The sequence below is a fragment of the Pollicipes pollicipes genome, unplaced genomic scaffold, assembly GCF_011947565.3.
Source record: "Pollicipes pollicipes isolate AB1234 unplaced genomic scaffold, Ppol_2.1 Scaffold_7261;HRSCAF=8764_pilon_pilon_pilon, whole genome shotgun sequence".
NCBI classification, from domain to species: Eukaryota; Metazoa; Arthropoda; class Thecostraca; order Pollicipedomorpha; family Pollicipedidae; genus Pollicipes; species Pollicipes pollicipes.
In genome coordinates, this window is record NW_023597054.1 from 10,268,535 (window position 1) to 10,284,670 (window position 16,136).

General features: G+C 55.1%; 2 protein-coding genes across 2 annotated transcripts; one reads left to right on the top strand and one right to left on the bottom strand.

The window, feature by feature from the left end:
- The first annotated feature begins 1,965 nt into the window (after nucleotides 1-1,965).
- LOC119112957 (uncharacterized) lies at nucleotides 1,966-5,104 on the top strand. Its single transcript, XM_037237259.1, has 6 exons — nucleotides 1,966-2,018; nucleotides 2,097-2,222; nucleotides 2,643-2,773; nucleotides 2,867-3,602; nucleotides 3,720-4,679; nucleotides 5,056-5,104. Exons 1-6 carry the CDS (start codon nucleotides 1,966-1,968, stop codon nucleotides 5,102-5,104), a joined length of 2,055 nt encoding a protein of 684 aa, XP_037093154.1.
- A 1,438-nt stretch (nucleotides 5,105-6,542) lies between these two features.
- Urod (uroporphyrinogen decarboxylase) lies at nucleotides 6,543-15,327 on the bottom strand. Its single transcript, XM_037235574.1, has 8 exons — nucleotides 15,245-15,327; nucleotides 13,798-13,909; nucleotides 10,644-10,822; nucleotides 10,370-10,531; nucleotides 9,922-10,083; nucleotides 8,787-8,921; nucleotides 8,147-8,314; nucleotides 6,543-7,576 (listed from the first exon to the last, which is right to left on the bottom strand). Exons 1-8 carry the CDS (start codon nucleotides 15,260-15,262, stop codon nucleotides 7,424-7,426), a joined length of 1,089 nt encoding a protein of 362 aa, XP_037091469.1. The 5' UTR covers nucleotides 15,263-15,327; the 3' UTR covers nucleotides 6,543-7,423.
- Nucleotides 15,328-16,136: the final 809 nt, after the last annotated feature.

Consider the following 16,136-nt stretch of genomic DNA (forward strand, 5'->3'; position numbering starts at 1 on the left):
CTGACTGATGCACAACACAAATAGTAACTGGATTGAATGGCATTGTTTGACTGGGATGAGGGTAGTTTCCTAGTCATTTGAGGGGTTCCAGCCTTTCCCTGCAACTTGGGCTCCAGCCTCTCCCCCTGAGCTTTGCAAGGGAAGTAGGCCAAATCTGTGGATAAGCCTGTTAGTGGTTTAGGGTGGTATGTTCCATCAGTTCTGACTACTTAATCCTCCTTACTCATTTTGCAAGACCACTTCCCTGATTCTTATTTTGGGCTCCTGGCTAAGGGAGGTAAAAATTTGTCACATGTTGAAAGGTTATTACATCCTTGCAACAGCTAAAAGGCTCATGCCACTTTTGTAAGTTCTTGAAGTCAAACACTGATCTCCTATGTTTGAAATTCCATGCATTGGAAACAGCTGATGTTTGAAGTAAGGTGGAAGTTCTGACATCAATATGGGATTGGCAGGTGGCATGAAAGGGACCATAGTGTCTTAGAACAAAAAAAAGGAATATCTTTTTGGTGCAGGAAATTCAGCAATATGTTATATATTTTCTTTCTGCCTCCTCCATATTGCCTGGGGCATCTGGTTCTTGCATCTGCTTGGCTTAAGGCTATGTCAGTGTTACATGATAGCTGATTGTGAGGCAAACACCTCAGAAATCATAAAGTAAAGAATTGTTTTGCACTTGTTTTGCACAAAGTTTTGCACTTAATCAGTAAAAGTGTGTCCCCTGTGCATGCAGGGCATGCTGGTTTACATTCTATTGTCTGCCCACACCATCTCTGGTGACCTGGGCTGACACTCCTCACATTTATCCCCTGTCCAGGCCATGAGCATTATAAGGATGCAAAGTTGGGATGATGTGGAGCTGCACAATAAATCCTTAACCAAGCAGCATACATAACTGACATAAATCTTACACATCCTGCATGTGTTATCTATTGTTTGTTTTGCCCTGGTGCTGGGTTTCAACTCACATCTCCTAACCTTACCAGCAATTTCAGGCTTCATGAGGCACTGCCCCGCCTGCCATGAGTGATGTACCGGCTGACCATCACCGAGCGCCAGGATCGCATCCGGGAAGAGACACGATGCCGCAGCTTGGCGCGGCTGGTCCAGGTGCGCCAGCAGGCCAGCCGCGCCGCCGACCGCACGCGCCAGCGCGTGCAGGCCGAGTCGGCGCGCCAGGTGGCGCGACTGAAGCAAGGCATAGCCGCCGAGTACGCCGATGAGAAGGAGAACAAGCTGTCACAGCTAGAGGCCGAGTACTCGGCCTGCCTGCGCCAGGTTGGCTCGGCGCACCTGGCGGCGGCGCGCCAGCCCGACCTCAGCGTGCCGCGCCGCCTGCTGGCCGCCGAGCAGAGCCAGGTGGCGGCCGTGCGCCACCAGGCGGCGCTCCAGCGCGTCCACGACAGCCAGCGCCGGCTGGATGAGGAGCGCCGCCGCGCTGACACCTTGCGCGAGCTGAACCGGGCGCTGGAGCGCGTGCGCGCCGACCGAGTGGCGCAGGACGGCCATCGTGAGCGGCTGGCCGAGTGTCGACGCCAGGAGGCGGAAGCGCGCCGCCTGGCCGCCGCCCAGTCCAGCACCGCCGCTTCCTCCACCGTTGTCTTCCAGTCGGCGTTCCGGCCGCGTGTATCGTTCCGCGACGATGCCGTGCAGACGCGGCCGCGCCCGCGCTGTCGCGCCACGCGCGCCCTGCAGACCAGCGAGCGGGGCACGCTGTCGCGCGAGCCCACCGCGCACCGCGGCAGTCAGACGCGCGCGCTTGGCCGCGATAAGAAAACAGGCACGCGCTTCCCGGAACCGGCGGCTCCGCCGTCGGCGCGCTCCGCTTCGGCCGGTCCGTCCGAGATGTCCGGTGGCGGTGGCGGCAGCGTTGGCGGCGGTGGCGGTGGCCGGTCGTCCACACGTCCGGGCGGCGGGACCTCCTCCACGGGCCGCACGTCCCGCTCCGAGCAGCCGACGGCCGGCATGAGCAGCACCACGCTGACGGACGTACCGCACTCGGACACGGCGCTCACGCCGTCCGAGCTGCAGCGCGAGGTGGCCTCCAGCTCGCGCGCCTCCTCGTCGACGGCGCCGGCCGGCGTTCCGCTACACAGCGAGACGCGCGCCGCGCCCGACGAATACCAGGTGCGCCGCGAGCAGAGCGGCTACGACGCGCGCGCCGCCGCCCGCGCGCTCGAGCAGGAGCAGCGGGAACGCGCCAGCAACGAGCAGCTGCGCCAGCTGGATCGCGAGCAGGCGGCGGCGGCGCGTGGACGTCAGGCTATGCGCCGCATGAGCGCGCGCAGCGAGTACGCGCGACTGATGTCCGAACTGGAGAGGGCTGAGGCGGACGAGCGACGCGAGCGGCGCCAGGGTGCCGGCTCGGCGCAGCAGCTGGCGCGCGCCACCGCCTCACTGGCGCAGGCCGACGCCGGCGGCAGCGTGGCATCGTACGAGGAGCGCCAGCGCCGGCTCAACCAGCTGTTTGAGGACGCGCTGCTGCTGGCCGAGGACGCGGACGCCAGCGACGCCGGCGCCGAGTACGTGACACCGGCGCGCGACCTGGCGCAGGAGTTTGACCGCTACGGCCGGCATGTGGCCGAGCTGCTGGCCGAGGCGCGCGGCGAGGCGCCGGCCGACGGCGTGCCGGCGAGCTCTAGCCAGTCGACGGGCCCGCCCGGCACCTGGACCCCGGCGGCGCCCGACGACGCCGAGCCCGAGCAGTCCGTCTACTCGAGCGCGTCGGGCCGCGACCAGACGAGCCGCTGGCAGACGGACGAGTCGGCCGTCGGTGACGAGCAGTATGGCAGCACGGCCGCCGGCGGACAGGAGTACGGCAGTGCTGCAGACAGCGGCCAGGCGCCGCCCGGACACGATAGCGCAGACGACGGACAGGAGTACAGCAGCATATTCGGAGGCGACGCGTACCCGGGTCAGGAACCGGATGAGCTGTACGAGGGCGAGGAGGAGGAATACTACGGCCAGGGGCAGACGTATGGAGGCGAAGAAGAGGGCTATGGCGAAAGGGAGATGTACGAAGGCGAGGAAGGTATGTACCAGCAGCAGATGTATCAAGGAGGCGAACAGCAAATGTATCAACAAGGCGAACGGCAAATGTACCAACAGGGCGAACAGCAAATATACCAAGAGGGCGAACAGCAAATGTACCAACAAGGCGAGGAGCAAATGTACCAACAGGGCGAACAGCAAATGTACCAGGAGGGCGAACAGCAAATGTACCAGGAGGGCGAACAGCCGGTGTACCAGGGCGGTGACGAGGCGGATCAACCACGGATGTATGTGGGTGCCGATGGCATCTATCCAGTGTCGGACGAGGCGGAGCAACCGCAGATGTACGTCGGCGCCGACGGCATCTACCCGATACCGACGGGCGTGGATGCCGACGGCGTGCCGGCCGACGCCACCTCGCCAGACGTGTCGTCGCTGCGCACGGCCGACCTCTCGTCGCTGGGCACCTCTGACGTCTCGACGGCTCGCTCTTCCGAGCTATCTGCGCTGACCGGCGGCGTGCCGGCCGGCGAGACATTCGACTCGACCAACACAGCGTACCAGGGCGCGCCCGGCGACCCGGGCGACCCGGCGCTGGCCGGCCAGTTCATGCGGGGCGAAACGGCGGCGGCTGTGGGCTCGCGCGGCGAGCTCGGCCAGTACGGCTCGCCGTCCACCGTGTACGGCACGGCTTCGGGCCACTCACCGCCCAGCTCAGCCTCGCGCAGCGCGCTCGACGACTCGGCTGGCGCCTCGCTGAGCCGCGGTGCCGACTCAACTCTGGCCACGGCTGCTTCCCGGTCGCTGGGCTCGATGGCCGGGTCGGAGCCCTCCGACGGCGCGCCGCCGCCCGACCGGAGCGGCACCTCGGGCGTGTACTCAGAGCCGTCGCAGAGCGTCGCCGCTGTCGCCGCAGCCGCCGCCTCCGACGCCTACATGCAGCGCTACAGTGAGGTGATGGAGAAGCTGTCGGAGGTGCAGCAGCGGCGCGACGATCTGATGCGCAGCTACTCGTCCGTTGCGGGCGAGCTGGCGACGACGCGCAGCTCGACCAGCGGCCGGCCGCGGCCGCCGCCCACGCTCAGTCGGGCCTCGGTCGAGGGCATGGCGCCGCACGAGCTGAGCACCATCCAGGAGGGAGACGCCACGGGCCGCTCGCGCACCCCGCTGATGGAGAGCGGCGGCGCGGCCGACGCGGCGACTGGCCAGCCAGGCGACGTCACCTCCACGGGCAGCCTGCTGTCCCGCACCGGACCGCCTCCGGGCGGCGCGCCGGCCGCCGCCGGTCAGGACGACACGCTCAGCCAGCTTTCCAACCTGACCAGCTCGCAGGAGTACTTCTCGCAGGAGTCGCCGCGGCCCGGCTCGGCGGCGGCGGTTCTGGCTCAGCGCTCCGGTCCGCTGGCCGCGCTCGGCTCGACGTCCGAGGTGTCGCTGCGCAGCTCGGCGCTGGAGCGCGCGCTCGAGGCGTCGCGCGAGGCCATCCGCTCCGTCAGTGGCGGCGGCTCGTTCAGCACTATGTCGGCGCGTACGGCCAGCACTGGCGGCGGCGTCACGGCGCCGGCACGCCCCACCTCGGGCGCCAGCTCGCCAGACGTCGGTGCTATTATCAGCAAGCTGGGCATGAGGTCGCGCTCTGGCCCGCTGGCGGCGCACGCCAACAGCTCCGGCTCTAGCTCCGGCTCACCGCCGGTCACGCGCCAGGCCAGCCGCGCCAGCCGCGCCTCGGGCGACGACCTGCGCCGGCGGGTGCTCAGCCGGCAGGCGGTGGGCTCCAGCAGCAGCAGTTCTAGCTCCGGCTCCGGCTCCGGCTCCGGCTCCACCTCCACCTCCACTGCCGCTTCGGTGGCCAGCGTGCAGGAGTCGGCCGCCGTCCGGCGGCAGCTCGGGCATGCTGGTGCCTCTCGACCTGTCGGCCGCGCCGCCACCGCCCATCGACTCGAGCCTGGACACGGACAAGTTCGAGGCGGGCGTGACGACGGGTGGCGTTCAATCGACGCCAATGAAGGGCGCCGCGCCGCCGCCAGAGGGTGACCCGGTCGCCGGCCTGGCCGGCGCCGTCAGTATGCAGCCGGCCGACTTCACCATACCGCAGTCGGACGACGAGGACTAGCCGTCGCGCTGGTGGCGGTCCGTGCCGCTCCGGAGACGCGGCCTGGGGCGGCCGGCTTTAGGCAGGGGGTGGAAGGGCCGCGACCAGGCTCAGAAATGGGACCGATCATGTCACTTTAGCAACGGATTATGACACGTGATCGATGTGAAATTATTTATGTCGCAGTGTGGTAGTACGGTGATCGTTTATCCGCCAGCTCTATTGCTGACGAATATTACCAGAGCTATGGAGGCATGTAGCGGGACCAATACCGGGCCGCGATAATGCGGCCGGAGCCGCCTTTGCAGCTAGGCGTTAGTGTCAAAACAGGGAGGCACTCGGGCCCTCCCTAGCCGGCCACGTTCGCTTCACCACCGTCCCCGTGAAATCGTCGTGCTGCCCCAGGCCTTGCGTTCACACCAGTGCGGCGGCCAGTCGCCGGCGTCGGCCGAGAGACGGGTGATGGACGCAGCCGTTCTCGTGGTCTCCCTCCGGCATTGCTGTTCTGTTACGTGCTTTAACACATCGGCTCATTGCGGGTGGCATGCGTTAATACAAGTTGGTTGTAGGGAGCCCTGTGCGGTGCATTACGCATGGGCTCAACGCTGGCTGACGTGCCGGGCGCCCTCGGGGCGGACACTTCAGATACAGCTTCATGACCCTCAACGGTGGACGCCTGGGCTGCTGAGCATGGCCGAATGGGGAAATTAATGGAGGTTGCTTTTCCAATAAGCCGATGCACTATTATATCATAATCGCTATGTTAAGATAACCGTGTTTAAACGGCGTTGTGCCTGGCTTACCTTCACCATCAACTCGCCCTGAAGCCACACAGCACCCAGCGTTCCTGTGGCAATGTTTCCAGAGATTTTGTGAGGAGTTTGCCGACATGGCCGCGTATCTGTACTGACACGCGCTGGGAATGTCCGTGTTTGTATGCTTTGTCAGTGCGCGAAGGGCCGGCGACAGTTCTGGTCACGTGAGGTCGGCCCGGCTCGCGGGGCAAGCAGCATGCGTCTGGGACCATCCGCGTCCATCCCGACCATCGCGACCGGCAAACAAGCGCACAAGATACTCGTATTTGCCCCTTGGCAAGCCCCCATGCTCACGGGTGTTTGCAAAACTCGTGGCCAACGAATCAAGTATGTTTTGGAGTGGATCCGCGGTGTCGCGATTCGCAGAACAGACGGATCATTCAGGCGGCCTCTGGTGTACCTCGCGGTGGCAGGGCACTCCGTCAGATCCATTCAAGACAACGCAGACTGGCCAGTACTGAGCCAAATGGCGGCCGGCCTCGCCATGGTTCGGCTAAATGGGCTACCGAACTGCACGGTGCCGGATTACTAGTGGTACGACATTACGTTGCAATTCAGTTCGAGGTCATTCAGACTGCCAACACTCCAGGGAATGGCGAAGCACCACCATGCGTTTAGCATGTACCAGTATTCAACAGGCGGGGTTCATATCCAGTTTAATAAGCAGACAAACCACATGCTATATTCTGCATTGGTAGCACGCGTTGCGTAACGCTGCCTAAGACATTCTTACACATTTCCCAGAGCTTACTTAAGAGAACCTACTAAACATACCTAATAAGAACCTACTAAATATCCCGTGCGTGGACATGCAACACTAACGTAACAGTCACAAACTTAACTCGCACGCATAGCCCGAACGGCGGTCGCAAACATGTTAGAAACTTGACTTGAGCATACAATCAACTCAATACATTTAACCAAAAACTTTCGGACCAACGTATCGAAACACTGGAGCACCAAAAGTTGTTCGCCGAAGCACGAAGCTGAGATCTGCTTTGTTCGGGGGCAGCCTTCGCGTTATTATGATCCACAGCCTTGAAAATACCCTCAGATTAGGGGGGTCACGACCTCCTTCCTACAAGACAATGCGTCGGCCAACACGGTGCACCAAAGTCCCTCCACAAGCGCCAACACCAAGGCACCAGTGCCAGCTCCCCAGCGAGGCGAGGCGGCAGTGACGTCATACACCTGGAAAATCAATACCCCTCGCAAGTCCACCCGCCACCCCCATCATCCCTTCCCACAACCGGAATGCCAGCGGCGTGACACCAGAGTCCCACCGGCGTGACACCCGAGACCCGGCGGCGTGACACCAGAGCCCCGACGGCGTGACACTCGAGACCCGGCGGCGTGACGCTAGAGTCCCGGCGGCGTGACACCAGAGCCCCGACAGCGTGACACCCGAGTTACGGCAGCGCGACGCTAGAGTCCCGGCGGCGTGACGCCCGAGTCCCAGCGGTGTGACGCCAGAGTTCCAGCGGTGTGACGCCCGAGTGCCGGCGACCGGGCCGTGCGGCGGGCCTCAGTCCTGCCGGCTGTACTTGTGGATAGCGTCGACGAAGGTGACCACGCGCTCGGGCGTCATGTCCGGGTAGATGCCGTGGCCCAGGTTGGCGATGTAGCGGCGCGTGCCGAACCGCTCCACCATTTGCTTGGCAAGCGCGTCCAGCGACTCCTGCGGCGGCGGCGGCAGCAGCGCCAGCGGCGGCACGCTGTCAGACTCCGCGGGGTGGGGGGGGGGGGGGGGCGTGACTCCATCTACACTGTACCGGTGTAAATCCCCACATCACGGGTGCGAGAAGTTATTTTGCTATGCGAACACTACAAGCAGGATCGTGCTCCTCGATACAATGAGGTTAGGTAGGAGGGGCATCGTTCACGATACAATTAGACAAACACTTCGCAGACCGAGCGTGACATGCATATTGCAGTCTTATTCATCGTCACTGAACGATATGAAAAGTACGTTCCATCGCTACATTTTTCATTGATGGTCGTTCCATCGCTACATTTTTCATTGATGGTCGTTCCATCGCTGCATTTTTCATTGATGGTATCATTTACCATTTCGAAATCTTAGTCGATCATGACGCAACGAGCGCGTTAATCTTCAACAAACATCAAACATCTTCAGAAAACCGCAGGCACCGAACTGCGCTCTCTCCGCCCGCCATCCACATCCGCGCCCAGCCCGCTCCGGTTCCGACCCCCAGTCCTCCTCCCCTGAATGCCATCCCCGGCTTACCTCCGGCGCGTAGAGGGCGCACGGGTCCAGGTTGCCCTGGCGCGTGACCTTGTCGCCCAGGCGGTCAGTGGCCCCGGCCGGGTCCACCGTCCAGTCCAGGCCCACCACCTCGTAACCGCTGTCCGCGAGCTGCTCCAGCGCGTAGTGGCCGCCCTTGGCGAATATCGTCTGGAGTGGAGCGACGGCCGGTCACGCGCCAATTGAGGCTTGGCGAGGGGCTGGGATGCGGCCGACGAGAGACAATACAAAGAAGGTTGGCTCGGGAATGTCATGACATTCCACTGCGGTCCGTCCTACACGAACACTCAATGATCATGCGCTCAATATAAGCGCAATGCATCCGCTCAATGTAATGCGGATTGGAGGAAGAGTACGTTATGTGTCAAAGAAAGTGGAAAGAACGCACTGATGTTTACGTACTCATCACAGCGCACCTAAGACACGCGTAAAAAGTAAGCCTAATCAATTCCACAAGCGCAAAGAAAGCACTGAGAACACCTGAAGCCGTTCAGCTGTTCCAGAAGCAAGCCCCGGAAGCAAGCCACACAGAGGGCAACTCCCTCACTACAGCCGTCCACGCTCCACGATAATGCGGACAGCACGAGGGAGGAGGCCACGCCGTCCAACGTACGGCACTCACCATGGGCACGTCAATGTCCTTGGCCTTCAGCTTGTCCTTAACCTCGCTCGAGATTCGGCGGATGTAAGGCAGCGCAAACTGCGCGAACAGGTCGGGCCCCAGATACTCGGCGCTCGACTCGAACACCTGCAGCAGCTGGCCGAGCCGCGAGCGACGGCGTTAGCTGATCGCCGACATCATGACACGCCGACCTCCCGAGCACTGATCCAGGGTAAGGGACATGGATCGTGCCACCAGCGGCCCCTACGCGTCCTGGTCCACCCCGGCGGCACGGAGGGCGCGAGTCGGCCACCGGGATCGGCCGTGGACACCAGTGCCGATGGTTACGTCTCTGTGGGCCGGTATAGCTGATGTGGCCTCGCCAGGTCCGTCAGGAGAGCCTGGCGACCTGTGTGGACTACCTGGATCCTGGCGACCTGGTATGATCAATGTCGGCCAGTTATACGGTGCGACATTAACTTCTCCGTATTTACGTATCATAGTCTCCGCAACGGTCCGGCCGAAGGCAAAGCACGAAAGCGGTAATATTTCCCGTGTCCGTGATTTAAGGCCATACAAACTGTGGCTTACATCCAAACGTTTCCCCCGTTCTAGGAACATTTCTGTCATGGATTGCTCGCGCCTTCGGTTTCACCTGTGTCAAACTTCATGGGTGAACGGCGATGGCGAAAATCGTTGTCACTCTGTACATACACCAAATGTAATGCCGCAGATAATTCTGCACAGCAACATACGGCACGCCCAACAGCGAACACAGCCAACACGTGCGTTACGTAACACCCAACTGTCGCAGTCGACTGAATGGTGATAATCGGCAGGATCGGCGTTATGTAAGCGCACAAAGCCCTTCGCGCCACCAAATCAACCAGGGGCCGGATATACCTGAACAAAACAGACGCCTGCGGTAAAAAAAAAGTTAGCTGCAAAGGTTTGTGTGGACAGACAAACCGTGGGACCCGTTTCACAGGGACAGCAGTTTTGTGGCTCGCCCCGACAGTGTGAGTCATGACAGAACGGGAACGTGGTGCGGCAATGCGCGCCCGTCCGAACTGCCCCGACTCCCACCAGGCCCGTACGGTGGCCAGCCCGGGCGCCCGAACCGAGCCGAGGCTAGCTGAGCCAATTCCCTGCTCACCTGGGCGCCGGCCTCGGCCTGTCCCACCAGGTAGTCAACCACGACGTCGGTCAGCAGGGAAAACAACTGGTGGCTTTCGGTCGGGTGCTGGTACAGCCAGCGCTTCGCCTTGGACATGGTCTTGGACCCCTTGCCCTCGACCATGTACCCCATGAGCGTCCACTGTGGACGGATGTCGGTCACGTGCGAGGACGTCAAATACTCGCAAGGGAGACGAGCGACACGGCTACATGAAAACTAGAATCCCGTACGCGCATGATGTGTGCCAACATGCGAACCAGGAAGATTGGCCCTCGTCTTCCTAGCATAGGCCTTTGCTGACCACGTAGCATCGGTAACTCCGTTAGACAGGGCCGCGGCCATGAGACGAGGTGGCTCAGCGGCCTGCTGGCTGTTTGAGTCCATGGTCCAACTCAGTCGGCGCGGGATATCGGTCAACCTGACTGACCGGCGCTCCGGAGAAGCCGATCAGGGGCACCTTGCCCTCCAGCTTGTGGCGGGTCATGGTCACCGCCTCGAACACGTAGCCCAGCTGCTCTTGGACGTTCACGGGCCGCTGGAGACGCGCGAGGTCATCTGGCCCAGCCAGCGGCTCCGGAAACACGGGACCCTGCCAGTCACAGCGTCAGGTCAGGTCAAGTCAGGTCACGGAGTCCAGCCGGTATCTCTGGAACCATGACACAGGCATGTTCGCAATTCACGCGGTCCGGGCAGCGCCTCACCTCTCCCGGCTTCATGATGACCTCCATGCCGAGCGCCTGTGGCACCACCAGAATGTCTGAGAAGATGATGGCGGCGTCGAGGTCGAACCGTCGGATCGGCTGCAGCGTCACCTCACAGGCCAGCTCCGGTGTTCGGCAGATGCCAAAGAAGCCATGCTCCTCACTTACAGCGCGGTACTCTGCCGGCAGCGCAGCACGACTTCTCAGAGGCCACATTGGTGTGCTGGCAGGACTGCGTTCCAGGAGTGAATTATTTGGGGTCAAATGCTACCAAGCAATAATTTTCTTCATTGGAAAATTACCAGTGTGGGATGCCAGGCCAGTAATATTTACCGCTATATTGTGCAATCAAAAATAATGCTTAGCTATCAATGGAAACACAAGCCAAGACAGGCGTCAGCATCCTTTTACAGCTGGACCAAGGAGGGGACATGATTTCACCCTCCAGAAGCAAACAGGGAGCTAGAATGGCTTTTGAACTAGGGTGAGTGTGAAAAATTCCATCGCAAAAAGACCGTGCAGGAGTGAAAAAATCAATTCACAAAAGATGAAACTCATGAGTTCGTGACTGATGCTTCAGCAAACAAACACACCTATTTCAAGTTGGCATGAGCGTAATATCACAAACCTGACAAAATTCCTTGGTTTTTAACATCTTAAGCTGCTTAAGTGAAACAGAATACATTAAAGCATAGTAATTTCATGGCAGTGTAATGGGCATAAACCATTATTAACACCAACAATTTGATGCTGTACTTTGCACTTCCCTACCACAGAACTTTAACATAAAACAAAGCAAAGAAATTCAATAACAAAATAAGAACAAAAAATTCAACAAGCATAAAACACCCAAACAAAAAAACCTTGGGCTCCTACACATCAGCCCATCACCAAGTCTAACAAAATAAACATACCTCTGGCTTTGTTAAGATGGGGTCAGGGAAAACAAACATTTTGTTACTGTTTCTTACAAAATACCAATGCTTATTCCATGAAAGTAGCCTATCTGTGCCTAATGTAATGAGGCCTTACTTCATATCATCCTGCCTGACCTGTTTGTATCACAGCAGCCATTGTGAGTTACTGATTCTTGCACAATTCCTGTTGTCACTTGCCATGCACTTAACCAACTTAACCTAACTTAGAGTAGCCCATATGTTGAACATTATCTCAACTCACCATCTGTTGACAGCAGCACATGTAATAAAAATATGATAAAGCTCATTTTTGGCTGGTTTCAACTTGCATTTTCATTCACTTCATTTGTGTATGCTTGTTGACATGAGACAAAGTTGACAACACACAAATCAAAACACTTTAAATCACTTTGAACAACTTATTTTGATTGCCATGCTAAACCTATGTCAAGGGCAATAATGGATTTGTTCCACAAAACAACCTCTCTTCTCCAAAAGTAACATAACTTTTAGATGACAATGCCAGTATTGCTGCTTGCCTTTTCAGCTGCAGTAAATTCATCTATTTAGGCTTGTTTATTCATATTTAATGACAAAGTTTGAGATGTTGGCTTCAGATTTTAAATGGAATGGTCTGACTATTTTTTACACACTAATATTTAACTCATATTATAATTGCTATGCAGCTTAGCATATCCCTGTGTCAAAAAATAGTGCAGTTGTACAGTACACTCATTTGCCAGTCAGCAGACCATGACAACTATAGAAAACATGTGGTTAAAGCAGCCATGAGAGACCACTTCAAGAAATTTGGGGCAAATAATCAAGAATATGGAACAAAATAAGCCCATTGCATGCCTTGTGGCATCATACTTTGTCTTACAACAAAACTCCATGGATTAAAACAGAAAATGGCTAACTCTGGTTACCAGTCATGTGTTGGAAGCAGGTAAGGTAAGCAATTACTTGGTCCACAGGAGACTTACTGGCTTCTTCCCACTCCCCCACAACAAAAAGTCAGTACCTTTTGCATGGTCTGCTGACAGACAGAGTTATCCCACTCACCCCCCCCCCCCCCCCAAATATAAATATCAATCATGCCCACCAACCTACGAGATTCGGCTGGGGAATTAATCCAATTTACATAGAAATATGTACAAGTTTGCAGTTGGAGCATCTTGCAGAGAAGTTGGTCAACATTTTAAGCAACAGATGGTACCTCTAAAAGCAATCAAAAAGGAAGGAAGACTAAAGTGGTATCACACTTGTATGATACCAAGAAAAACCAAAGTAGTTAAATAAATATAAAGGCTGATACTTTTCTGGCGAAATTTTGTAATCAGCTGATTTGACTTAAAATATGTTAACATAAGTGCTCAAATGGTGATATTCATCTTGTAAACTTAATTTAGAAGACATTTCTTAAATGTTTCACTCCTGCAATTTCGGGAGTGATCCAATTAAGTGGTCGAGTTTCCTCGGGAAAAAAGAATTATGTTGAGTAAAATTCTCTACCAGGCCTTGCTGGTGTTTGCGCCAGGCTCTGCTTGCGTGGTGCGGTGGTCAAACCAAAAAATAGGGGACGCGTGAAAACCTTGCATTTGACACACAGCTGCTGATTGTGATGCATTCTGTACACAAACTAAACTTATACGTGCAAGCAGCTGGAATCGCTGGGGTTCTTGGGTTTGGAGGTACCTGGCGCCCTTGCTCTGTGCATGCACAGACATGGTTGAGATGTAGGTGAGGCAAAACATAGCCATAGCCATAAACGAGGTTCCACAGAACCTGGACACCATAGGACATAGGTGTCCAGGTTCTGTGGAGCCTCATTTATGCTTGTTGGTTTCAAGTGAGCTCAGTTTTGGATGTCATCAGAAAACCTCAGAAAGGGAAATAGGGGTTTGGCATGTGCGATACGACAATATCATGCAGGAGTGAAAAATTCACATAAAATATGGCAGAAAGGTGTGAGAATCCCTCCTCATAGGGTGTTGCTTTACGCCAAAAGTCGGCAATTCTAGGACACTGTTTTAAAGACCTTTGGGTCTTTCTGTCTTCTTTGGTTGAGATGATGTTGTACATCATCTCAACTCACCTATCTGTCGACAACAGCACTTGCACTAGCACTAGGACACTGGTAGCAAACAGCAATAGGACACTGGTAGCAGACACACAACCATGATTTGGTATGAAAAAGGCAATGAAAATTGCTAAGTGGTGTCATGCCTACATACCCGGCAGTGTTCGACCAGCCTGTCTCATGATCCACACAGGAACACGTTCCACCTCTAGACCACGAGCAGCACGCAGTAGGAGATCATTCTTCAATAGAGGGAAGTCCTTGGCCTGTAGAACATCATAAAGGAAACCCTTTGTTAACTTTTCTATGCAGGCTGGGAAAAGTGATGGCTTAAGATATGTTTTGCAATGATACTGATTCCATCTAGAACATTACTGACAGAACATTCATAAGAAAACAAAACTCCCTTGCCTCCAACCCATGAGAGCTTATAGCCACAAACTGCTTTCTGGTCAATGATGTTGTGCCCATCATAGTGCTAATGATCTTTCAAGGCCATGGTATACATTGCTGCCTCATGTTAAAACAGAGCGTTGTACATCAATCATCATTTTTAAGGCAGAACATACCATAAATTAATAATAAAACAGGTCATCTAAAGTCTCACCTTGGAACTTAAAGAACTATGACAGCATAGTGAACATACGAGCGCTTCAAACACGCAGCACCCAGGCGCCACTGCTACATAAGATCACAACATTACCCTGTCAAGAACCATAAAGATATACTGGCCAAGGTGACACAAACCCAATGAAATAGGTTTCTTGTGTATCCAAAAAGACATCTGTGTCCAAACAGACATCCATACTGCTTGTAGATTGGTTGACATGGTGGGCAAATGTGACATCTTTGGGTGGGGAATGAAAAGCAAAAGGAGAATATGGTGGCCAAAACAAAACTTCTTAATATGTTACATATATGGAACATGGATGCCAATGGGACACTGGGTTGAAGAAGATAGGGTGGGAGGTTAGGCTAGGTTAGGTCAGGTTAGGTTAGGCTAGTTTAGACTATGTTCTGGCTTGTCTTTCTCATAAATGCACCAACACGTGATAAGAAACATATTTCATTGCATCATTATTGCTACCTTGGCCCATACATTTTTTGTGGTTATTGATATGCAGTAATATTGTAACCCGGCAACAAGAGAAATGGTGCTGGGGGGAGGGTTTGAGGCGGTGTGGTGTGTGGGGTGCTCAGGGGCTCGCTGTTGTAGCTATCAAAATTTGAAGGTAGGAGCATGAATCTACCTGTGTTATCATTATTTATGATATGTTCCGCCTTAAGCATGACGAATGATGTACATTACTGTTTTCTAACATTAGGTACCAATGTATACCTCTTTCTGCTTAATTATATTAATGTAAATGACCTAGAAGTAACAAACATTAGCTGTCTGCCGTCAATGGAAACATGTCATGAAGTACTGGTTGGCAGAACTATGTTGCACCACACGTCTGTTGTCAAACCAGGGATCTTTTTAAGCAGATAATCTCCCAACCGGGCCGTTCGTCGCAAATACGACGCCACTGATTCGAAGGAAATCTGTAACAAGAGCTTGTACTACAATGACCCATAAGTTATTTACAAATAAGACGTACCTGCATTTCAAACGGCATATGCACAGCTTCGACAGCGCGACTACGAACACCCACCGCCAGCGCCCGAGAGTCGCCTGTGTGGACTGACCAAGGCCGTGTGAGAGAGGCGAAACCGGTCAGTGATTCTCGCTCCATCCATGTTTTAGGTAAGCGTGACGTCACTGAAGTCAGGATAAGACGCAAGAGGGCATTAATATTTTTGTAGTTCTGGCTTTAGTTCAAAATATCAACACAGCTGTCCACGCAAGAATCTCTGTAAGCTGTCTCATCTGGATAACTGGGGTAGTTTTCTCCAATTCATCAGGTACTCAGATGTTTCATTTGAAATGACATTTTGATCAAATTGTTTCAAAGGAAACCTAGTTGATTGCTGTCAAAAATTGTTTTTTGAACAATATCTTCTTTGTTTTCCTCGCCGTTTTTAGGATACGATTTCGCGGAGAACCTCGAAGCACAAATGCTATGGCAGATAAGCACGCCGTAGTGATTCTTTTATTATTGCAAGATGTTATCCCATAGCTCGGGTTGAGGGCAAAGCGCATAAATGACAATATTTCGGCGGTTCGAGATTCGTGGAATCAAAAGAAAAAACTTTCGAATCAAAGTGAGTAGCTAGCCAAACGCACTGATTATAACAATGATCACTGAGGCAATGCAGTAATGTTTTAAGTTTGTTCCTGCTTTTTGGGCTTTAATGTGTGGCCGCTAAAAACATGATATGGCGTATGGCTACAAACGCCATTTGCCTGTGCCTCATCCGGGAATAAGTCCCGCGTATTGGCGCATGCATTGCAGGGTCTTGTTCTGTGATAAGCTCTGAAGTTGGAGCGTTTTTTCAAGCTTCGTGGACTTTTCGCCATGACCGTTTACTGTCATGCGCATGACAGTAATT